Source organism: Macaca fascicularis, chromosome 10 (assembly GCF_037993035.2).
Source record: "Macaca fascicularis isolate 582-1 chromosome 10, T2T-MFA8v1.1".
In the NCBI taxonomy this organism is placed as follows: domain Eukaryota; kingdom Metazoa; phylum Chordata; class Mammalia; order Primates; family Cercopithecidae; genus Macaca; species Macaca fascicularis.
In genome coordinates, this window is record NC_088384.1 from 93,940,324 (window position 1) to 93,966,099 (window position 25,776).

General features: G+C 43.5%; 1 protein-coding gene and 1 long non-coding RNA gene across 3 annotated transcripts in view; both read left to right on the forward strand.

The window, feature by feature from the left end:
* CTNNBL1 (catenin beta like 1) overlaps positions 1 to 25,776 on the forward strand; it is a 176,606-nt gene that overhangs the window by 127,609 nt on the left and 23,221 nt on the right. For both annotated transcript variants that reach the window (XM_005568970.4, XM_074005298.1), the window contains 2 exons: positions 17,153 to 17,250; positions 19,477 to 19,557. In XM_005568970.4, coding sequence (XP_005569027.1) covers positions 17,153 to 17,250; positions 19,477 to 19,557 — 179 coding nt within the window. The remainder of the gene's footprint in view (positions 1 to 17,152; positions 17,251 to 19,476; positions 19,558 to 25,776) is intronic.
* Positions 885 to 1,788, forward strand: LOC141407918 (uncharacterized). Its single transcript, XR_012419347.1, has 3 exons — positions 885 to 1,062; positions 1,465 to 1,540; positions 1,657 to 1,788. It is a non-coding gene; the product is annotated as an uncharacterized lncRNA (long non-coding RNA).

Here is a 25,776-nt window from a genome sequence, read left to right on the forward strand (position 1 = left end):
GACTCTCTGGCTCTCAGTATCTCTGAAAACTTGGGGAAGGTGCATAACCTCTGGGCCGTATTTTTTCACATCTGTACAATGGGGAGAATAATTCAGTCCAGGGGTGGTCGTGAATATTAAGTGAGAAAGAGTATATGAAGCACCCAGCATGTGAATCCAGCACACAATATTAATAAATGGTTTTTTGCTCCTCAGAAAGACCTGTCTGGAAAGGCACACAGATTTTGTAGGCCCTTAGTTCTTTATTTGTACAATTCTAAAATGGTTGCACTCGGTGTATAGAAAGATTAACTTTGGAGAAAATGATGATGGCAACAAAGTACTTAATATATTTACCAATATATATTGTTGATTGTACCCGGTTAATAAAATAGCATGGACTCATTCTTCACAAATGCAGTATGTTCTTTAGGATTAACTGGGTTGTTTTATCTCCTCTCTGTGATGAGTCTGATCCCTGTTGGAATGTAGTCCTGAAGCATTTTCACTACAGAGATGACTGCCTGTTTTTCCAGTGGTCTCTGAGCGTGAAAGATTATAGGATGGTTTCATTTGTTAGTCTGAGACTAGAAAAGAAAGAGCTATGTTAGTGCAGCACTGAAATTCCTCCTGTCCTCTAACTGCCGCCTGACTGGCTGAAGGAAGAAGGGTCGGGAAGTCAGACTTCAAGAAAATGAACATAAGGCCGCCTTGGGTCTGCAGCAAGCTTTTCTGGTTTCTGTGGAAATCAGCTGAAGCCCTGGAGCCTGGAGGGAGTGTGAGTGTGTGTGGAGCTCAACAGTTGGTGAGGCTGCAGCAGCTTCAAGGAGGACTTTGCTGCTTAATGTGGGAAGAATAGGAGGAGGAGGGAGCGGCTGTTTGAAGAGCAGAAAGGCAGGACTGTCGAGTAAGATGAAAGCAGTGAAGAGGTAGGTTTAGATCATTCCTGGAAGGCCCTGGAAACAGGCCCCCTCCCCCACCAACTGAATTTCTGTCTAAAGCAGGCATCCAGGGAGGATTTTCAGAGGAGTGTGAACACCTTCTTCGCATTGGGACTGTGGTGTTCGGCTCTCCTGCACCAGGGTAGGTTGATGCTTGGACAGTGGGGAAATGGAAGAACAAAGACATTGCTGATGAGGGAGAATGTGGGGAAGTTCCCAGCTGAGCCTTCATGCTCAGCCTTGGGTGTGTGACTCTAGGCCCTGGCATGCTGTCCAGGGCTAGTGGAGAAGACAATGAGCAAACCACTGAAAAGGGCTCTACAAAAGACCAAAGTCTCATTTTAAGATCTAAAGATGTTTTTTGTGTTTAGTTGGATGGGGTAGAGAGAGGAGTGGTAACTATATAATATACTTTTCAAATCCTGAAAGAGCTTCCAGGGCACAGAGTCAGTTTAAATTACTTTAGATGAGCTATTGCTAAAAGTGATGTGCTGCAGGAAACGAAAGTGAACCAGCCGCGCTGACGTATAGCTGTTTTCATTAGAGGACTCGGGCCGAAGCTCAGAAGCCAGCCCGCATAGCACTTCTTCAGCATACTGCCAGGTGTAGGTGCTGCTAAGGTGAGTAAATGTGGAATACGAAGATAAAATAAAGGTACTGAAACTCCAGGCATTTATTACTATTTCTTCCATTACAAGGATGTGAGTTAATAAGAAAAAACTGTCGCTGCTTCCAGCCAGGTTCTTTGGAGTCCATGTGTAATAATGGGAAAGAGTTCTAAGGAGACCCTGGAGAGTGAGGCGAAAAGAAGGGAATGCACCTCTTCACCAATGGTTACGTTTGGCACTAGGACTTTCCCCACTGGATTGTGCAGCTGCTTCCAAAAATGAGTGTGACTGTGCACTCAACTTTGCTTGGGGTAAGCCCCTGAATTCTCAGGGCTCTCAGTCTCTCTTTTGGCCCTACTTAGGACTTCCTAGAAAAGAACCTACTAGGGTAGTGTATCAGGAGTTGCAACTGATTGTTAGTAACAGAGACTAGAAATAACAATGATTTAAACAAAATAGATCACATAAAGGTTTATTTCTCTCTTGGGCAAAACAAGTCCAGAGGTCAGCAGGACTGGAATGGCAGCTTCGTGGTGTCATTGGGAGCCCAGGTTCCTACTGTCACTCTATTCTGCCATTTTTATCACGGGGCCAGGGATGTTTGTGTGCTTTTTAATGTGCCCCAAGCACCTGTAAAAGTGCTTGGCTTCTATTTTCAAGATTGCCTTGTGGTCCCAGATGGCCACTAGAGCTCCAGTTATTACGTCTATATTCCAAACAGCAGGAAAGCAAAACGGAGAGAAGAAAGGGCAGAAGGACACATGTCCCCTCCGGGAAGTCCCAAATACCAGTTCAACCCGAATCTCTGACCTGACATTAATCACCTGGTCATAACCAACTATAAGGGAAGTTGTAATGGTTGTGTGCTTTTTAAGCTGGTCACAGTATCCCTCCAAATAAAATGGGTACTATGACTAAGAAATAAGAGAAGGGCTGGGTGTGGTGGCTTATGCCTGTAATCCCAGCACTTTTAGAGGCCGAGGTGGGCAGATCACCTGAGGTCAGGAGTTTGAGATTAGCCTGGTCAACATGGTGAAACCCCATCCCTACTAAAAATACAAAAATTAGTCAGGCATGGTGGCAGGCACCTGTAATCCCAGCTACGAGGGAGGCTGAGACAGGAGAATCGCTTGAACCTGGGAGGTGGAAGTTGTAGTGAGCTGAGATCGCATCACTGTACTCCAGCCTGGGCAGCAGAGTGAGACTCCGTCTCAAAAAATAAAAATAAGAAATAAATAAAAAGAGAAACTGAGGCCGGGCGTGGCGGCTCATGCCTATAATCCCAGCACTTTGGGAGGCCAAGGTGGGTGAATCACTTGGGGTCAAGAGTTCAAGACAAGCCTGCCCAACATGGTGAAACCCCATCCCTACTAAAAATACAAAATTAGCTTGGCATGGTGGCGGGCGCCTGTAATCTCAGCTGCTTGGGAGGCTGAGGCAGGAGAATTGCTTGAACCCAGGAAGTGGAGATTGCAGCCGAGATCGTGCCATTGCACTCCAGTCTGGGTGACAAGAGTAAAACTCCATCTCAAAAAAAAAAAAAAGAAATAAGAGAATGGATATTAGGCAACTGGCAGTCTCAGCCAGTCTGATTGCTGCCCTTTGGTGTATAGAGTGTCTCTCTTGAGCAGAGTTTAGACAGACCTTCTCTGAGTTCCTCCAGTCACTGGTGTCCAGCTCATTCTTCATGGCACTCCCCAGTTAGCATTTTTCCTCAGTCCACACTGCTGCCACTGTAGCGATGGGGTTGGTTTCACTGACAAAGCCCATTGTAGGAGCCATAGAAAATGAGATAGGAAACTACAGGCTGGAGTCTCCTTTTCCACAGGAGGTGGCTGTGTACACACATCGCAAGCACTTAAGACTTCGTGGACCTCTCCTTCAACCCATCTGAGATACGGGCCTTCCCTAATATACGAACGCTTGACCTAGGAAACTTCATGCCTTCCGCCCAAGCTCTGAAAGGTGATGTCAGATGCCACATCATTCCGGTCTGTTCACTCTGCATTCATAGAGAGAAGTAATGTAGCACAGAGAAGCATTTCCTGAGCATACATACTCACTTCTTGCTGCAAGGCACGTGTTCCCACAGATACGGCGCTGTAAATTAGTTAAGGTAACACTTAAACACTTTTAAAATCCATAATGCACTGGAATATTCTGAAAGAAGAGAATGGAATCCCACGGGAACAGTGAAAACAAGTGAGTTAACCAAAGGCAACACCTATCATATTGCCTTGCACCCAGTAGGTGCTTAGGCAATGCTTGTGGAGCCTCATCACAACTGAAAGATGAGACTACTGAGTTAATTTTGGCAATATTTCACATTAAATGGGTTTCAGTGGACCTATTTCAATGGAAAAGGCATTCAAAATTTCAAACAACAGACATAAAAACTGCTTTCTGGAAAAATAGCCTTTGGGTATCTCATCATTCATATTCCAAGTGCACACTTTTTCTTGCCTCCTTCTCAACATTTTCTTAAGATAATTTTCAAACATACGGAAAAGTTGGATGAGCTATACAGCAAATACTTATGTACCTGCCACCCAGATTCTATAATTAACATTTTGCTGTATTTGCCTCACCACATATTTATCCATGTCTTTCTCTGTCATCCATCCATGTTTTTTTTTTATGTAGAAAGTAAGTTTCAGACAGCGTTACGCTTCATCCTTAGACACTTTAGCATGCATATAAATTAACTGAGTTTCATATGTATAATACGCATTTTTAAATAAAAGTAAAATGCACAGATCTTGAGTACACCATTTGAGTGATGACAAATACAAACTATATGAAGATACAGAACATTCCTACCGCCCCAGAGCATTCTCTCATGCCCCTTCCTGAGCAGATCCCTCCCCATGCCTCGCAGAGGTAAGCACCGTTCTGAGTTTTTACCATAGATTAGGTTAGCCTCCTCTAGAACCTCCTATCAATGAATTCATATAGTGTATGTTCTTTTTGGGTTAGGCTTTCACTCAGCATACCATTTTTGAGATTCACCATAGGTTGTTACATCCATTGGTAATTTGTTCCTTTTTACTGCTGGGTAGTATTCCAGTGTGTGGATTTATTTTTCCATTCTTCCTATTGACAGGCCATTATGAACAGAACTGCTATAAACATTTTTTGTACAAGTTTTATTGTGGTAATATGTTTTCATGATCTCTTGGGTAAATATCTAGGAGTGGAATTGCCAAGTCATTGGGTAGCTATTCACATTTCTTTTGATAACTAAGATCTTGTAATTGAACTGAGAAAGGACCTTATAAATCATCCAGACCACCTCATTTTATAGACAAAGATGTTGAGACCCAGCGAACAGGTAGAGAAGAGACCTGTTCAAAGTTACAGAGAAGATTTTTCTCAAAGTATGGACTAGAAACCCTTGTCTCCTAACTCCAGTGTTCTCTATAGCAGACTTCCCTTCTTCCCCTGAGAAAGAAGGAAATCCGGATTCTTTCCAGAAGATCATTAACTATTTCCATTGTTGCTTGGGGAGAATTAACTGTTAGATATACCCGGGTGCAGGAGATTGTGCTTGATGCCTGTGCTTCTGTAGTGTCTGGATCTGACCCTGCTTCTCCAGTGTACATCCCTGCAGCTGTTCCTTCCAGGATGGTCTTTGTAGAACACAGACCTGGTCATGCAGCTTATCTCCATCATCCATCCTACAGGGCCTGTGGGAGAAAGTCCAGACTCTGTAGTTGAGTGTGCAGGCCTCCTGCTTCTCTTGCCTCACCTTCCATCTTATTGCCCACCCCCTGCAGCCCACCCCATGCCATGTTCCTTCATACCTCCGGGCCTCTAAGCTTATTATGTTTGGTCTGGAATGCGTTTCCCACTTTGTTTCCCTGATAAATTCCGTACTCTTTATTCAGGATTTGGTTCATCCAGACCCTCTCAGAGAGCCAGTTACTCCCTTTTTATACATATGTACCTCTTCAAGCTAACTTACCATGGTGGTTTGTTATGATATCACATTCAGCATTAGTTGAACTCATAGCACAGGACTAGACCCTGAAGGTACAGATACGACTGAGACGTGGGCCTGACCTTTGAGGAGTTCACCGTCTATTGAGATTCCTGTAACAGGGTAGTTTCAGTACAACACGATAAGCACTCACATGTGTTGCAGAGAATGAGAGCTCATCTTCTCACATCCTTCCAAGCGTTAGGTGTTTTGAAAGCTTCACCACACGAAACTATCCCATGACTTTACTTTCATTACTAGTGAGGTTGGTGCTTTTTTTTTTTTTAATATGCCTATTGGGTATATTTTAACTCTTGAGGAAAACAATCAAGTTGTATTATGGTGAAGCTCACTAGGTCACTTCCTAGCTGTGAGACCCTGGAAGGCAAATTTCTTTTCCCAACTCAGTCTCTAGTTCCTTGTCTACAAAATGGGAAGACTAATAAAATGTGTTTCATAGGATTGTTGTGAGAATTAAATGAGATAACATGTGTAAAGCACACACAGGCATATAGTAGGTTTGCAATAGATGTGGCCTCTTGAAGTTCCCAGCCCCTAGCCCAGTGCCTGCCACTTATGCAATATTCAGTGTTTGTGAAGAATAGGAATATATGTACACTGTGTATGTGTTAAAAGGGGCTATATATAGATGCTCACACAGATCCATCTGTCTTGAGAAGGGTGTTTGATTTGACTTACATCAATATTCAGCCAGAGTGGCTGAGCACACACGCGTGACTCTTCTTAGGTTGCCACATCCCCTGCTAGGCAGATGTCCATTATAATGAAATGTAAGAAGGGAAAAAAATAATAATAAAGGCAGAGGAGTGTAATGTTATGGCTTGATTTGACAGGGCCTCCTGCTACTTCAGCTGCCAGTGCCAGACATGGAACAGATTAATCTGTATTCCAACACACCACTGCTGAAGTCAAGATCGATCTAATTAGGGTATTTTAAACATCCTGTTTGCATCTAGAGTCTTATCAGAAACCAGGACGTCTGTCCTTCTGAGGGGCAGGGGGCAGGGGGCAGGTGGGTGGCAAGGTTCGGCAATAAAACAGGCACAGGCTGTAATTTTGGAAGTGAGAGAAGAACACTGCTGTTTGATTTCCTTAAAACAAAAGATCCAATGGCCTTAGATGTTCTATGGAAACAAAGGCAGCTCTGCAGCATGGCCTTGGTTTTTAAGGTGGCCCTGCAAGGTCTTGCCAAGATGTGGGCCTGATGGTTGGAGTGCAGGGACCCTTTGCATCCTAAGAATAGAACTCTGGCTGACCCATGTGTGTCTGTCTTAAGCATTTGGGCTGTGGAAGGCAGGTGCAGGCTCTGAAGTTGGGTGGGCAGAGCGACCAACCAGGCTGGGCCAGTAGGTAAATGCCAGGCCATCAGGATGATGGTGAGGGTCTGCTTTTCATAGTCCAACGTTCATATTTGTCTGTGATCTGCACCCCATCTTTCCAACCTCATTACTTTTCATCCTTCCTTCCCTCCTGCAACATTGATCTCTTTCCAGTTCTTTGTCCATATCCTGTGCTTTATAATTTAATTCTTTACTTCGTGTTGGTCTATCTGCTTGGAATATCCTTGCTGTCATTTCCCCTCTTCCCTGTACCTGTCCTTCAAGTCTTAACTCTGATGCTACCTTTCCTACCACTCTTAGCTCCTCTGGCTGGGAGAGCATTTTCTCCATCATTAGTCTCTGCCCCTGTCATTTTCTATCATGTAATTTTTTGTATTTATTTAAGAGACAGGATCTTGCTGTGTCACCCAGGCTGGAGAGCAGTAGTGCGATCATGGCTCACTGCAGCCTTGATCTCCTGGGCTCACGTGATCCTCCCACTTTAGCCCCCCAAGTAGTTGGGACCACAGGAGTGTACCACCATGCCCAGCTAATTTTGAGAGACAGAGTTTCACTGTGTTGCCCAGGCTGGTCTCAAACTCCTAGCCTGAAGCAATCTAACCAGCCTTGACCTCCCAAAGTGCTGGGATTACAAGCATGAGCCCAATTGTAATTTTATTTTTTTAAAAAATTTTAACAGCTTTATTGAGATTGACATATGAAAAATTTATATATTTAAGGTATACCGCTTTTTGTTTTGATATATGAATAGTATATATTATAAAACGATGACCACAATCAAACAAATTAACATATCCATCATCTCGCATAGCATTTTCTGTCATGAGTCTTAACACACTGTAGGGTTCTTATACCTATTTCGTGACTAAATGAGTGAGTCTGTGCCAAAGATTCCTAAAAGCCTCCTCCTGTGACCCAGCTCCACTTGCTAGGGCCTCCTCCTCCTTTCTGGTGAACAGAGCCTTCCCCTGCCCCGCCATGTTAAAACTTCAACAGAGGTTCCAGCAGGACCCCTCTAGAATCTGGAGGCACCTCTCTTGGCACAGAGGTTGAGAAAGTCAGATTTAGGGATTGTTACTGTGCACCTTGTCACTTTTTTCCTTCTATTCTCCCACTCCCACCCTGGGAGACTTGTTAGTGTACATAGGACTCATGCTCCTCAACGTACCAGGGGGTTATGTCCCAAAAAACCCATTGTGAGTTGAAAATATGGTAAGTCAGATATGCATTTAACACACATAACCTGCCAAACATCTTAGCTCAGCCTCACCTACCTTAAACATGCACAAAACCCTTACGTTAGCCTACAGCTGGGCAAAATCATTTAACACAAAACCTATTTTTTTTAAAGTGTTGAATATATCACATAATTTATTGAATATTATACTGAAGTGAAAAAATGGTTGTACTTGATGTACAGTTTCTACTGAATGCATATTGCATTTGCAGCATCGTAAAGACAAAAAATAAGTCAAGCCATCATAAATCAGGAACCATCTGTATTCCATTTATTGCTGACTCCAAAAATGTGGCCCAGTTCTAGGCTCCGAAAACTAAGTGTTCCCGTAGAACCCCAAATCCTGGTTTCTGTCCACCAACTTTACCACTGAAAACGTGAAGCTGCTAGCACACGGCCACTCACCTGCCAGTGTAATACATCCAGCCCTGCATCTCTCCCAGAGTCTCAGAGGAGAATGTTGTCCTCAGGTCTCAATTCTGACCTCTTAACTTTCAGTGTGTAGCCACTCCTTCTCAGGCCCTCCTCTTTCCTACCCCAACTGAATTAGGGGCTCTTCACATATGGGCTGAGTATTTTCCATGCATGCCAGTATACTCTATTGTAGTTGTTTATTTCTTAGCCTTAATCATAAAATGATGGACTTCTCTAGAGTGGGCTGTCTTTCATCGCTATTGTCTTAGTACTTGCTACATTGCCTGGCACATAGTAGGTACTCAGAATTTTGAGTAAAGGGAGGGCTGGTGATGTACCACTTCATGCCCTGTAATTATCCTAAGATTATAAAACTCTAGAGAAGAAGCTAATCTTCATTTCTTTACAGATCACACATTGTATTTTCAGTTCTTGCAGGAAGACCAAAAGGCAAATGATTATCATGGCCAAGTACATTTCTTTTTATTAAAAGATAGGACCATCTCTACTTAGATGTGCTGTGTCCGTCACCTTACTAGTAAATAGTCACTACTCGCCTTAGCACTGTCTGCAGGTCTCCCAGAATCTTGTATTATTTGGTGGCTTTATAGCCAACAACACACAAGCGCTTTATTTTAATTTATTGTGGGATTAGAGAGTCTGAGCGAAGTTGGCCTTGCTCCATTTTAGGGTTAGAACAAATCTTGAGTTAGAGAAAATAGCCCTACCAGCTGAGAAAGCCAGGCAATCTAGATTTCTGTTTTTCTCAGCAGGAGCTAGTTAGGATGACCCAGGCTGACTGAAACATGTTCAGTGGCAGACATGTGATCAGGTTGCAGTGTGGAAGGAGTTACCTGGTGATCTATGACAGGTGCATAGGTGAGCGAATCCCTTGTGGTTCTCTTTTTCAGTACAACAGATCTCAAACTGCTGTCTGTTGAGTGCCTACTATACACATATCTCATTTGAAAGAATGGATTTAATAGATGGGAGGGACAGCCCCATCTTACAAATAAGAAAACTGAGACTCAGAGGCTAAGCTCCATGCTTATGGCTTAACCAGCTAGTAAGTGCCAGAGACAAGATTTGAATCCATGTCTCTCTGATCCTAAAGCCCCACATAAGATTAATTAATTCACTTGTTGGCAGTCTGGAGCAGATCCCAGGAGTTAGTGTTCTCCATATGCCTGTGTGCCTTTTTCAGCAATGGAACCATAATAGGCCTACTTATAAGCAGGCCTGTCTATGGATAAATAGCTCTCATAGAGAACGGGTAATGTTAACCAAACACCTACTAGAATGTGGACCATATTTTTTTTTTTTAAGAGTAAGGATGAGAAATGCCAGTCCATCCCACTCTTCACAGAAATGGTGCACACCATTTTGGCTGGTTGGAGTGACTGCCACAGTCTGTGCTGTTCTGGAAAGACATCTGATTTGGGTGTACTAGATCAAGGGTTCTTAACTAAGGAGCCATCACTAAGAGATGTGACTGCTCTGAAACTCCGTGGAAAATGTTACATTTGTGTATGTGTTTTGGGAGGGGTACGCATGCCTCCGTGTTCATCAGTCTCGCAAATGTCTGTCATGATTTGGAGGGAAAAAAATGCAGATCTAGATTCCAGTGGCCCACAAAGGTACTTTGGACCTGAGGCAAATCACATTCCTTCTCAGGGCTATTGTTTCCATACTCAGAACCCCAGAATCAGATCAGAGATTTCTAACCCTCCGTCCAGCTCTGAAAATTATAAAACTCGAACTGCCCCCTGGAAAATCAAACTTTTAACCCTCTCACATAGAAACAGGCATCTAACCCTTTGTTAATCACCCTTGAGAAGCCCTGAAGAGAGCTGAGCTGGGGAAAGGGTGGGCTAGAGCCTCCCTCCAGGCGGTTTCAGTAATTAGTGTCTGTCTGAGGCAGCCAGTTGTCTGACTGTTGAGCAGGGAGCCCAGCAGGCAGGGACTGTCACTGGCACAATTTCAATCCTGGCTCTCTAACGCTCCACCTAGATGCCAGGCTGCCTACCTCCCTACCTAGGGATTTGAAAATGTAGATTTGCCTAGCCTTCCCCTTGGTGGAGCCATGTTGCTTCCGTGTGTGTGTGTGTGTGTGTGTGTGTGTGTGTGTGTGTACACACGTGTGTGTTTTCTGCACTTCCTGGGCCCTCCCTTAGAGGCTGTTCTCTGCAGTGGGAACTACCACATCCACCCGGTCTGCATTGACAGCTCCATAACCATCCTTCACCTCCATTTTATCCTGTCGAAATGACGGAGCAGCTGAGCAGTGTTGGCCAGCAGATAAACCTGTTATCTCCCCTGCTCCCTGTGCCAGCAGCTCTCCGCATCTCCTTGGTGCATGAAAAATTGACACCACCTTGGGCTGAAATCTGTTCTTAGGGAAGCTATATTTATTAGTAGCTAATGAAACTTGGTGTGTGTATATATGTGTAAACTTGGGATGGCTGAAGTGTTTCCCTGTCATAGGCACCGGTAGCCTATGGCATGCCTCAGCATCCAGATAGGTGGAAGGCCATAGGCATCAATTGGCCTTAAATACCAAACAAATAGGTAAATGTCATTTATTCTTAATATACCATTGCAATTGATCATGGTATATCTTGCTCCAGACAGGGGTGAGCTGTGGAAATGCATGCAAGTGTCATCTGCTGCCAAAGAAGATGGTTATTCTGCTTATTACATTTTTCTCTTTGAAAATTACAGCTCCTGATACCCTCTCTGCACCACCAGCACCCAGCCCTCCCTCCCCCATCTTGTTGAGGTATATAAAGAACATTCTCTTGCAACTCTTTCTCATCTATCTTAATCAGCAAGATTAAAAGAGAAAATTATTGAGAAGTTCTGGTTCAGTATTTTTGTGGAACTGCCTGAAACCCAAAGTCTCTTCTTTATTTAGACTGTGGTGGAAATTGCTTCTGCAAAGACTAATTCTGTAAAATAGAGAAAGACGGTTGTTATTCATGTCTTACTCCATATGGCCTTTTACTTCATTTTATTCTTGTTAAAACTGTTAATTTTTTAAATCCACATTTATATAGTGCCTGTCTTTTGGGCACAGTGAGCCCAAATATGAGGCATATTTTCAGACTTTGCATGGTCTCATTTACCTTCCTTCTTTAATAGCATTGATGATTGCCTTTTATATGTGGGAAACATAACATGGTAGGAAAAGCTTCCAGTTTGGAATCAGGCGACTTAGATTCAGATCTAAGATCCAGCTACCTACTCAAGCACATGACCTTAAATCAGTTAATCTCGCTGAGCCTTGGGTTCCACATTTATAAAATGGAGATGTGGATGGTACCTTTTCCACAGCTTAGTTGTGAGGATTCTGTGAAAAAATTGTGTGCAGACTCAAGCCTACTGGCATAGATAAACAATAAAAATGATGACAGTTATTATTGTACCCTACTTATGTTCAAATAGGAATTTGAAGGAGCTTTCAGCAAAACAATATGGTGGCACTAAATCTTAGCTTTGAATAAGAATTTGTCAAAACACAAATGTTACATTAGGGAACCTATTTGCAACATATATGGAAAAGGGTAATATCCTTAATTTATAAAGAGTTCATAGAAGTCAAAATTGAACAAAGGATAAGGCCAGGCAGTTCAAGAAAAAGCAATACAAGTGGCCAATAAACATAGTGTGATGGTGAATTTTATGTTCAGTTGACTGGGCTGTGGGATACCCAAATCACTGGGAAGACATTATTCCTTTGGGCTTGGGTTGGTACTACTCCATTGGCTTTCCTGGGCCTTCAGCCTGCAGATGACAGATCACGGGCCTTCTCAGCCTCCATAATTGCACAAGCCCATCCCTCATAATAAATCTTTTTCTGTATATTTTTATATTTCCTATTCTGTTTCTCTGGAGAACCCTAATACGCATAGGAAAAGATGTTTCACCTCATTCGTAACAAGAACAAACACATGCTAATCAAAAGAAGATCTCATTTTTCACCTTGTGGGTTGTCACAATTACTAAGTTGGATAATATGCAATCTGAGTGAGGATATGGGAAGACAGATGCTCATATATATACTAATAGTGGGTATGTCATTGATATAACCGTTTTGGAATACAGTTTGTCAGTGTCTTTCAACATTTCGTATGTAAATTTCTTTTGATGCCCTAATTCCACTACTAGGAATGGACTTTCAGAATATTTGTGCAAAAGTAAGCCAAAATATGTGGACTTGTATACTCACTGCAGCATTGCTTCTAACAGCAAGAATAAAATAACACAAAACTGGAAACTACCTAAAATACTCGGGAATGGGCGCTAGTTAAAATTGTGATAAAGAAGCTCAGTGGAATTCTAGATAGCCATTTTAAAAAATGAAGTGTGTGTGCCGATATGGAAAGATATATTAGGGAATATTTTTATATATGAAATGCAGAACTCTCCCCCTGAAAATGTACACAAGGTACTTTGTAGTTTTTCTTGGGAGAGAAGAATGAGTTCGTGGAAGGAATATGAGAAAAGAAATAGTATAGATGCTCAATAAATATCAAGTACACATTGTACCTTTTCATGTAGTTTGATTTTTACCTCATACATCCATTGCTTTTATTTTAAACTCCATTGGTAGGGGGTGAAGGGAATCAGTAACAACAAAAGAATAAAAGAAATTGCTTTCTGTGGTTGAGTATAAATTCATCTTTGAGCTTCCTAATAGCCCAGGCAAAGAAGGAACGTTGATAAGGAAATACAAAAAATGTATCAGGAAAGAGAAACATTTTCTTGATCTTGATCTCTGAAAGAACTATGGCTGCTGAGGAGATTGGTGTAAACTCAGATCCCATGCTCTCTCTCCCCAGCTTAAAATTCACTGGTAGGCCCTTGCCCCTGTTCTCCATGGTCAACCTTTGCCTTCCTCACTGGCCTCCCCTCTGCCACATGGACATGGCACTCCATTCAAACTGATTCAAACTGATCTTTGCATGTATTGTTCCTTCTGCCTGGAATGTTCTCTCCTTTTCTCTGTCTTGTTGGCTATGGCTCTTCTTTGTTTTTTAAGATTTTCAGTTGTTGGTTATGTCCAGTGGGAATCCTTGGAAGTCAGTTGTGCCTCTTCTATGTTGCCCACGTCCTGTTTGCCTCCCTCAGTAATGGAACTTGTAACAGTGCTGTAATTGTTTCGGTTTTTTCACCAAATGAGGAGCTCCTTCAGGTTAGGGAGGCTGTGTTGTTTGTTTTTGGCCCTGAACACTCAGCACTTGCTAGGCACAGAGGTAAACTGGTCAGTGAATGAGGGAGTGAGTAATCCGAAGTTTGAGTTCTACCTCTTCCACCAATTAGCTGTGTGGACAAGTCATTTCTCTCTGGGCCTCAGTTTTTCCATCATACAATGAGAAATTTGGCTCAAATAATCGATGAGAGCTTTGGCTCTGATTTTTTTTTTTTCCTTCCTCTGTAGTTGTCAGATTGTCATGTATATAATACCAGGATGTTGTCACCAGCTGTCATACTAAATAATTCCAAAGTTTCAGAACTGGTCTTGTTAGAATTCACTGCATTTGTTATGGCCTGTCCCGTATCTGTTCACCAGCTGAAGAAATCACAGCTACTTCCAGCTTCGTTGGCACAAGGTTACAGAGTTGATCCTGTCCCTCGTTCTTCCCGCCCCTAACCTTCTCTCCTTGGCATACACAAAGGTCGGAGCACTTTCGCTCAAGTGCGTCTTCACAGACGTTCCTTTCTTACCCTACTTTCTCACCCTGAGCTGAGCTCTGTTAGCTCACCGTCCTTACCTTGGGTTCATGGGGTTTTTTGTCTTCCTGTGGAGGCAGGGCCCTCTCCACTACTCTCTACCCTCACCCCACCCCAGTGAGTGACTACGGCAGATGGAGGTTCCACCAGCTCAGTCCCAGCTTTACATAAAAGTTGAGAGGAAGATACTGGGGGAGCCTGGGGTCTTGAGAAGGTATATAGTACCTCTGTCCACAGCATATTTTAAGAAAAATGTTGTATTTTCAATACCTAAAAAAATGGATTCTACCAATTAGAAATATGTTATTGAAATTGATGGCACCCTCAGAAAAAGCCATTTACCTACTCCCACGTACAAAAACTCTTTAAGGACCATTTTATAACTGAACAGTTTGAAAGCATATTATCAATGCAAAGGTAGTATTGCTCTGAATTGGGGGTGGGAATTATGTATAGAAGTGCAAAAGGTATTTGAAGGCATTTGAAACATATCCAGAATTCAAAAGTGGCCTGTTTGCCCCCACGCCCACCTCCACCACTGAAAACTTTTATATTGATAAATATAATTCATTCAGCAAGTATTCGCAAAACACCTACCATGTGCCAGACATTGTTTTAGAACTGGGGATGTGGAAATGAACAGAGCAGACTTAAAATATCTGCCTGCAGAGAATTTGTGTTCTAACTGAAGGGAGATGGTGAACAAAATAAATAAATAAATAAATAAATGATAGAGTATTTTAGAAAGTAACACATGACGAAGAGAAAAATAAAGCAGGTAAGACTTGAGAATAGCCATGTAAGGCATTGCATTTTTCAATAGGGTGGTCAAAGGGAAGCCTTGCTGAGAGGATGACAGTGGAGTAAAACCAGATTTAAAGAGTAAGCCATGCAGATAATCTGCCGAGGAACATTTCAGGCAGAGGAAATAGCAAGTGCAGAAGCCCCGAGGCAGGAACAACCTGACGTTAGAAGCAACATTTAGTCTGAGTTGGGGAGTCACTGGAGTGTTTTAAACAGACCTGACTTTAGGTGTTAACCTAAGGAATCGTGCTGGCTGCTCTATGGAGATTAGGCCAAAGCAGACAAGGGTGGAAGCAGACGGACTCACTAGTAGGCTATTGACTATTCCAAGCAAGAAATGATGGTGATGTGGACGAGGGTAGTGCAGTAGCAGCGGTGGTAGTAGTCAGAAGAGGTGAGATACTGGATATGATTTGAAGGTAAAGCTGATGAGGTTTCTCGTGGGACATGTGAAAAAGAAGAAAATCAAGGGCATTTTCACTGGTTTTGGCGGGAGAAACTGGAGATTCTGGTTGCCGTTCGTTAGATGGAAACAACTATGGGAAACAGGTTTAAGGAGGAAGATCAGGAGCTTATTTTTGGACATGTTAAGTTTAAAAGAACCAGCCAGGCACAGTGGCTCACACCTGTAATCCCAGCACTTTGGAAAGTGAAGACAGGTGGATTGCTTGAGGCCAGGAGTTCAGCCCCAGCCTGGGTAACATGGCTAAACCCCATCTCTGCAGAAATTACAAAATTAGCCAGGCATGGTGTTGTGTGCCTGTAGTCCCAGCTACTCAGGAGACTGAGGCAGGAGGATTCATTGAGCCTCAGAGGTCGAGGCTGCAGTGAGCCCTGATCGTGCCGCTGCCTGGGTGACAGTATGAGACCCTGTCTCAAAATAAAAGTTAAGGAAAAAAGGTTGATAGGATGTTAGGCAGCCAAGTGGAGAGGGCAGGTAGACAGTTGAATATATCAGTCAGCATTCAGAGGACAGGACTGACCTATAGGTTCAAATTTGTGAGTCGTCAGCATATAAATGGTTTTCAAAGCCATAGGACAAGATGAGATCACCAGGGATGTGTATATAGATAGAAAATAGAAATCTTAAGGACTCTATAACTCCAACATTAAGAAATTAGGGAAGCGAGGGGGTGGGGGATGCTTATTAAGTGAAGAAAAACACACTGGCACAAAATTATATCCGTGCTATAATCCGAGAAGTAAGAATGCTTCCTTGTGACCTCCGTAGTCAGGTGACATTCTTGGGAACCCAAGGTAACTTTGGCATAAGAAGGTGCTCCTCAGTTTTCAAATAAACTGTTGTTCACACTGTGAGCATTTTATTTCAAAATAAACTTTGTTCTGCCATTTCTCCACGAGTAGACTTTTGTCACCTCCTTTTCAAGGTCATTATTCTTGATTTTTTGAAAGTTCTTTTTAAAGAAAAGAATCTCTTTACACCTGAAGCCTGTAATATACCCTTCAATTACCCTCTTCTTCCAAGAGTAGAATAATAGTATTTCATAATAGAAGGCGCTAGGTTGTTGAACTCAGAAAGCCCTGTTAACTGTTTTGAAGTGCTTACAGTCCAGCCACCTTTCAACTCGAAGCAGGGGTGTTAGCTGCCCCAGAATGCAAGTGATAGCACTGGGTCCCTGTCATATTTCATATTTAATTCCAGGCTGTTTACTTGGGAAAGTTATAAGGTAATTTGAGAATTCGATAGAACATGTCTCATCTATTATTTGTTCATGTCATGGCTGGTGTTCATATTCTATTCACAGGTTATTTCTGTAAAGGCAGGATTAGTTTGAGGTTCTGTTGTGGACAATAAAAATCAATTAATTCCAGACGGAAAAGGAATTCTAACTTAGTTTTGATTCACTTGCTCAAGTTGTCCTTGAGGATATCATCCCTTTTGAATATATTTTTTGTGCGATGTGAAGATCGGTTCGGTTTTTTAGTGACACAATTTAGGTTCTTGTCTTATTAATCAATAGCAACAGTCAGAGAGGCCTACTTATCCCCCCCTCGATAGAACCAGACGAGGTTGAAGAGAGGTAATAATTACTGCTCTGATCTCAGCATGTTCTCTTTTCTCTTTCCCAACCCAGAGCATGTCTGTTCGATCCTGGCTTCCCTTCTGCGGAACCTGAGAGGGCAGCAGCGAACCCGGCTTCTGAATAAATTCACTGAAAATGACAGCGAGAAGGTGGGTGACTGTTGGACTGTAAAGATGGGACCAGGACTGATAGAAAGGCTCTTTACCTGATGTGATCTGACAGATACTGGGTTGAGTGGTCCTACCCTAAAATTCTCTTTTCTAGCATCTGGGCCCTGTTGTTTTGCATGTCAAAGGCTTTTCTGGTTATTCTGCTTTTCATCTCCAAATGCATTCTCCTGGGAGTCGTAACACCTGAGGATGATACCACTAGTAGTACTTGAGGGGGATTTTTAGACCCAAAGAGCATGGATTAGACTAGGATTTTTGTTGAGGGGTGTTGCACAGCATAGCAAAGTGATTAAGAGCATTGGCTTTGGATACAGACTTGAGATTTGAGCCTGTTTTCGCCACTTTTGAGATGTGTACCGCTCTGAACTTCAGTTTCCCCAGCTTCAACATGGAGACATCAATACTCATCTTGAAGGGTCAATGGGAGGTGAATTAGATAAGGTCTTACTAAGGTGGTGGTAATAAAATGAAGATAATGATAAGGAAATGGTAGAGCCTGCCTTAAATGGGCTATGGAAGCTGGGACCGCAATTATATGAGATTAGATGGAATGGGCTATGGAAGCTGGGAACACAGTTACATGAGATTAAATGGATTGGGCTATGGAAGCTGGGAACACAGTTACATGAGATTAGATGGATCGGGCTATGGAAGCTGGGAGCACAGTTACATGAGATTAAATGGATCGGGCTATGGAAGCTTGGAACACAGTTACATGAGATTAGATGGATCGGGCTGTGGAAGCTGGGAACACAGTTACATGAGATTAGATGGATCGGGCTATGGAAGCTGGGACCGCAATTACATGAGATTAGATGGATTGGGCTATGGAAGCTGGGAACACAGTGACATGAGTTTAGATGGATATTTTTTATCTTTATCTAGTATGCCAGACGATAGGATTTTTAACAGTAATAAGAGCTACCATTTATTGAGTGACTACTGTGGATTGGATAATAGAGCAGATGACTTTCATCGTTGCATATATTCTCACAACACTGTGGTTTATTTATCCTTGTATAGTTATTATTTGCATTGACAGGCAAGGCAGTTGAAGCTTAGAGACATTATGTAACTTACCCAAGAAAGGTTTAAGACTGTCTCTTTGAGCTACCTCTGACCATTTTTTCTACCCTCACCAGGAGTATAGCATGATGAAGAGGCCTTCAAGTTCGGACACAGAGCATCTTAGTAGTCACGTCACCCTCGTGACATCATTTAACATCTGTGCTTCAGTTTCCTCATCTTTAAAATGGGATTTGCTACCTATCTTCCCTGCACACCTTGTCAGGTGTTTTTCAAAGTTTAAGGAAATAATGGTCATGAAAATACTTTATAAGCTGAAACATTAAGGTCTTAGGGTCGTCAGTGTTGGCTAAAGAAGGTGTGACCACAGTCTTCTCAGACTATCTGATGGCATCTCCTATTAACCAACCAGTATCAGCTCCTGGGAAAATGAATGCCAGAGTTGCCAAGGGCTATGATGGTGCCAACCTGATAAAAAGATAAGTCAGGAGTCTGAGCTGGCTTCACAGTGTTTCTTCAGTCATTTTGGAGTGTTGGGGAAAAAAACAAAACTTTTTCAAACCCACTGAGTGTTCCTCAAGCCATGTTTGAAGCATGACTTTGCTCAACTTAAAACTGATTTTTAAGTTACTGCCAAGCAAAAGTCAGGGCCTTTTTTAAAGTTGCTGAAGGAGGTTTTCTTGCTCTGTCTTCTGACTCAAAAGCAACTGAAAAGATTTGACTCAGGCATTTTTTTAAAAAGATCAGCTCTGGGGCAGAATCTGAACATGAAAGGTTTCAGTTTGAAAAAAGAAATTTCTGCAAAGTTGTAAGTGAATATCAAGTGTGTAACTTCAAGCTCCTTCTCTTGGCAAGAAGGGACTTGAATTTTTATTTATTTATTTGTTTTTAACAATGTGCATTCCTGGGAGTTCTAGAAGGGCTGAGAATGCATAGCCTCCTTTCGGGAATGACCTGGTTCAAACTGCATTCATCCTAAGTGTTTGCTTTGTTCTGCCCCAGCCCTTTGATCCATTCCTGATGTGTCCCTAAGCAAAGCTTCTCTCATCCGCTGTAAGGAGTGCCGGAGCAGGCCTCCCTTTGTAAGGAGCGACAGTGAGATGAATAAGAGTGCTACTGTTCTCTTGCTGTGCGTTGTCTTTCCTTCCCACTCAGGCCTGTAAAATCTCTCTCTTTCAGGTTGACAGACTAATGGAGTTGCATTTTAAATATCTGGGTGCAATGCAGGTGGCGGACAAGAAGATTGAAGGGGAAAAACACGTACGTATCCCTGTCTTTCTTTTTACCAGCTATTGACTTGCCCTCCATTTGGTTCCCTTTTGTTCCTCGTATCTCCCCACAGGATAGGTAAGGACAGCAGTGCCATCTAACATGTTGTAAAAGTAGAACAGATGATGGTCTGCCAAGTGGTTATGACTGCCCTTCTGACAACAGTGACAGCCTTTCAGGAAGAAGAATGTGTAGTATCCATCCAGGTCTGACCTGGGAGTCTGGGTGGACAGCACAGGCACCCTTGACAAGAGCTTCTCTTCGAAAATCTGGCCAAAGTACAGGGCTCTGACCTGGTACCATGTTGGCAGAGCATGTCTTAGTACTCACACTTGCTGGCCTCTGAAATCCTGAGGGAGGCATGCTGAGGAAGGGTGATCACAGGGTAGAGGAGCTGGAAGGAAACTGAATGGTCCTGGAACCCAGTTACCCCATTTACAGATGGAAAACTGGAGACCTCGAGAATGGAAGCTCAGATGCATTGCAGCCAAGCCAAACCACAGGTTCTGAAGGGCTAACTCTTGTTTTCTCATGTTGATGGCTGCTGAGAGAAGGGACACCTGCTGGACGTTTTTTCTTGAGGGACTCTGCTTACTATGGTGTTACCCCACCCTCTGTGTTTTTTACTTCCTTCCATTTTGTTCTCTGCCACTGTAGCTTTCCATCTGTGTTCCTTAATCAGGGTAAGCTTTCCTGTCACTGTTTAATGTCCGATTCGTATTGGCTCTCCTACAAGATACTTCTCAAGTCTTCAGTCACATTATAAAATGACGCCTGGCTTCCTTTTTTCCAAGTCTACAGGAGACCTCATTTTCCTTGTGATCTTGTTTTGCTGCATCACTCCATCCTTCTTTTCAGTCTTGTCTTAAAGATACACTTGAGGCTTTTGAACTTCACTGGTGGAAGGACTAATTTTAGTATAGCCCTCCCCTCCCCTGTGTTGGCACCATTCGGCTAAGGCTTTCGTGTGCATTGGGAATTACACCAGCATTTTCCTTCAGGGCATGCCTCAGGCCAGAGTGAGAGACTAGGGCTGGGGAGATGTGGGGAGACAGTGGCCTTGTTACCTGTGTCCTGTTTCTCTTTGCCACTTCTTATCCACCTCTCCCCTTTCATAAAATATACCTTCATTCATGAACCCCAGCAGATAGGTAGCTGTACTTTTCATTCTTGTGATTTCTCTATGATCACTAAACTTAGTAAGTCCTCAGAAGTTTGTGGATTGATTGAATTGATTAACTGGGGCTTTCTCCTTTTATACAGTGATACTACTGCAAGATAAAAGGCAAAGACTCTAAATTCTGAGGCTGGACTTTAGATACTAGCATGTTCCACCACAATTCTTTCATTCCAATTCACCCCAACCCCTTTGTTCTTCAATTAAACCTTCCATTTCCAGCTTTTCTTCCCTATACAGTAACTTGGACATGAAGGACACTCAGTGGTTGTTAAATTGTGGGAGTAATGTACCCCTTCTCTTTATCTGAATGATAATTAGAAACAACTTGAAATTCCCTGGACTTTTGTAAAGAAACAGCCATTAGACAGTTAGAACTCCAGCCCTGACGGAATCCCTGATGTTATCTGCTAGGGAGGTTTTGAGGGGTGGCAAAAGGAAGACCTGGGAGTCAGGGGACCTAGGATTTAAGAGCAAGCACTACCTTTAAATCACTGCCAGCTATGGCTTGTCACTCTGCCTCATGTAGCCTCAGTTTCTGGGCTATAACCTGATACTGGGCAAGGTGATCCAACCCCTCGAGCTTCCTGTTTTCCCTCATTCCCTCAGGTTAAGTTAAACACCCTTTGGTAACTCTGCCATTTTTGGACAATGGAATGGATTAAAAGCACAGTGATAGGTTGGTCAGTGACTGACTGGTCTTCTAGATAGAGGTGCAGTCTAGTAGAAAAGGTAATCTTGCCACTTCTAGCTCTGAGGTCTTGGACAATCGAGGTGACCTTCCTAAGCTTTGTTTTCTCATCTGTAAAATTAGAATAAAAACACCTCCCTTTTGGGCCAGATGCGGTGGTTCACACCTGAACTTTGGGAGGCCAGACAGCCTACCTTTTTAGGGTAGGCCTAAAACTTTGGAAGGCCAAGGTGGACAGATCACTTGAGGCCAGAAATTTGAGACCAGCCTGGTCGACAGAGCAAAACCCCATCTCTTCTAAAAATACAAAAATTAGCTGGGCATGATGGCACACACCTGTAATCCCAGCTACTGGGGAGCCTGAGGCCCGAGAGGTCACTGGAGCCTTAGAGGTGAGGGTTGGAGCGAGCCGAGATTATGCCCCTGCACTCCAGTCTGGGTGACAGAGTGAGACCCTGTCTCAAAAAATAAAAACAAAACACCTCCCGTTAAAGGTTATTATGAAGACTAAGCATAAAGTATAGAAAGTACTTCGCTCAGTAAGTAGAAGCTGCCGCCGCCACTGCTGCTGCTAGAATTTCCTAGCTTCCTTTGGAATTCTTGTGTAACTTTTTAGTAAGGCAGACAGTCCTTTTCCTGAGAGCATCCTCCTTGCCAGAAGGAGTCGCCTAGCAGAACAGTGTTGGCACCGTCAGATGCTTTGTTTGAGGTGCAGCTTAGACTTTTTTTGAGGGAGACCGGATAAGTGGCTGGGTGTCAGGGAGCAGCTTGCTTGTAGCTGTTAGGAAACTTGGCCTGCTTCCCAAAAGATTATCTATTATCAGCATTGAAGAGGGTGTGAAATTGATTAGCACTGACGGAGAGTAATAGCTGCAGCCACTCTCCCACCATTCACAGAGCTGCTGTGTGCCACGGGCACCGGGGCCCTGCCGTTCCCTGACAAACATCTGTCTCCTTGATGCCAAGGCCGTTTTGCTGGGCACTGGCAAACATTCCAAGGCCATTAGTGCTCAGCAGCCTCAGTGTTATGCAGAGAGCCAGGGCGGGTAGGGGTGAGGGATGAGTTTGTGAGCAGCGTTTGCTGCCAGCACTCAGGCGCCATCCTAGCAGATGAAGCCACCTCACAGGTGTAAAGTGACTTAGAACAACACGACCTCCTTTTCACCTCTGCCTCATTCCGTGTGCTCTCTGAAGTCACAGACAGTTTGTCTCCTCACCCCCATTAAATTTGAATGTCCTACACCAGTTGGGAGCTCAGCAAATATTTGTTGACTTGAATTGAATGCTTATTTTTCGGGCATTTTGATGACATTGACTACCAGATCAGTAATGAATAATCTCTCACATACCTCACCAAGTCTGCAACCAAAAAACCTAAGATAACAGGCTCAAGTATTGGTATTTTTATTGTCTCAGCCATCACCTTCCCTGTGAACTTCAGGCTTCTCTGGGTGCAGTGCAAGTGCCCATGGTTTGCAGTTGACCAGGTCACTAGAGAGAATCTAGTCATTTGGCAAATGTTGATGAGGTGCCTGCAAAGGCAGGCACTGGCTGGGGGTGAGAAGTAAAAATGCCAAGAAAAGAATGGGCCTAGGGGTGGTGTTACAGCCGAGGACTGGAGGATCCAGGGAGTGGGGAGAGGTCATCTAAGGCTGGAGTCACCCTAAACTCTAGGGGGGCTAGTTTTGTGGCTGAGCATTCGTGCTGAACCTAAAAAGGTAGGGATGTCTAGGGCATTTCCAGTCTGGAGTGAAACAGCAAAGGAGCAGCAGTGGGAAGCCAAGTGAAGGCGGAGAGGAGGGGTACCTTCCACGAGTGGCGGGTGTGAGAGGAAGAGCATGGGCTTTATAGCCAGGCTTTTTCCTGGTTCTCCGACTGGGCAAACAATTGTACTGCCCTGTCCTTATTTTCTTCCTTGGTGGTGGTTGGTTTGTGTTTAAGGTGTATGTCCCAATTTGTGTACTTTGAGAAGTTATGTATGTAGGGATATGATGTCAGTGAATGTATTATGCACGAAAGCTGCTTGCACAGGGCCTGGCACACAGAAGGTGGTCAGAAAACCTTTAGCTTTCTTTTCTCTACAGGGACTGTTTGCGTCCCCACTGCCCTGTCCCCACACACATGCACACACCCATTGTCCTGATTCCCTGCTACAGAAGGTTTTGCATGACTTGACTCTTCCCTGCTTCTCCAACCCCTTCTCCTGCCACTAGGCCCCTCCTGCCACACAGCCTTTCTTTCCTTCTTTACATTTCCCACTCCCTTCTGCCCTGAGCCTCCTCTCTCTGCTGTTCCTTCTGCTATCAGGTCTCAGTAAAATGTCGCCTCCTCAGAGAGGCTTTCAGTGATTACCATATGTAAGCGAGCCCTCTCCCCCTAGCTGCTTCAGAACCTGTAATTATTTCATTTATTTGTTTACTCTCTATCTCTGGGACTGTAATCTCTCTTGTTCATCATTTTCTCAGGACATTGTGCCTGACATTCAGTAAATGAAAGACCACTGCTCAGTAGGTGAAATTAGTATCTGTCTGTGAGTATTAAGGAAGATAGGGCGAGTCACCCTGGGCTTTCCACATTATTTCTTAACACTAATTTTTAACCCTGATTTGTGTTTTCTCTGTGATTAGACCCGTCACTAAAAATATTTAAGTACGGTTTTGTGGATTCTGTGGCATAACTGTAGCAATATTTGATAACGAAAAACACTTGGAAGAATCAACAGGACTGAGAGATAATTGTATACACATTTAGTTCAAATCACGTATTACAATAATCTGTAACTAGCAAAGACTTCCATGTCCTGGGCAGTGGCCTTCTGCTTTTATGTTGTATTCAAAGTCTCTGAGATTCCAGGGCCATAATGTCTCTGGACATACCCTAGTGGTTTCTGGTGAACAATATTACGCCTGAACTTTTCAAGGGCATGTAATTCTTAAGACCCATCTAGTGAGCAGCAGTTCTTGTGATCTGGAAATATCCAGGGTTCTTGTCTCAGCAGATTTCACCTGACTCCCCAAATGACTTGAAGCCCAGAAAATACTAAGACGCCTGTTGTTGGGAAGGCACCCTGACTTCTTGTGGATTCCTTCCCGTTTCCATTGGCTAAATGTACAGAGCGTGCCTGGCTTTTGGCCGTCAGAAGGAAGACATAATTATACAGGTACTAGCAGGGTTTTTCTAAAAGAGGGAGGAGAGCCTTGGAGAGAGGTTGTCTCTTTTTCAGTTCCTGGGAAAATTATACTCAGCAGGTTTGTTCAATAAAGTGTTCTTACCACATACTTTACACCGTAATGACTTACAAATTGCATGCTAATTTTGTCACAGTTAAATCATTCCAGGCTTTACCTGAAAAGAAAAAGATGGACTCCTTATAATGAAATAGTATCCACAGGACTTGATGTCTTAAACAGATTTTGTCCTTTGCATTTGAAACTCATTTAAAGATTTATATGAAAGGGGGTGAAGTGCAGGAGTGAATGTGTGGGGTACATGCGCCTAACACACTGGGTGAGATGGTAGACAGTGAAAGTGTGAGGCTGCCGTCGATTTTTCTGCTAACTTGCTGGAAGATTCTGGGGCAAGCTTTGAAAAAGAATCCTGCTGAGAGTTCCTACCAGCTCCTCTCCCACTGCCAGCCTTTTTTTTTTTTTTTTTTTTTTAGACAGGATCTCATTCTGTCACCCAGGCTGGAGTGCAGTGCAGTGGCATGGCGTGATCACAGCTCACTGCAGCTTCAAACTCCTGGGCTCAAGTAATCCTCCCACCCCAGCCTCCTGAGTAGCTGAGACCTCAGGTGCATGCCACCACGCCCAGCTAATGTTTGCATTTTTTTGTAGAGATAAAGTCTTTCTATGTTGCCCAGGGTGTTTACTTAAACTCCTGTGCTCAAGGAAACCTCAGGCCTCAGCCTCCCAAAGTGCTGGAGTTAGACCTGAGCCACTGCGCCTAGCCTAGGCTCTTCTTTAAACCTGTGGTTCCCAAACTTTCTCAGTCCATAGATTTGCCAAAAGACAGCTTACAGCCAGTAAAAGCTAGTGACGAGGGGGCTGGAGGCAGAGGACGTGGTGCTTTTACCTAATACCCAGTTTCGACCATTTGCTCATTCACCCTCTACTGCCTCCCTGCCTGCCCCCTTGCCAGTCACAATCATCCTTCTTACTCTTGGAAGAGAAGTCAGAGGACCTGAATTCTTGTCTCACACCTCTGCCACTTACCTTGCAGTATGACCTTGGGCACTGTTTTGCCTTTCTGATCCTCTCTGTCCTCATTCAGTGGTGCTAATAGGCTCTCCCTCTACCAAGCTCCATAGGCTTGTTGCAAGGTCTGCTGAGATCGGGGCTAG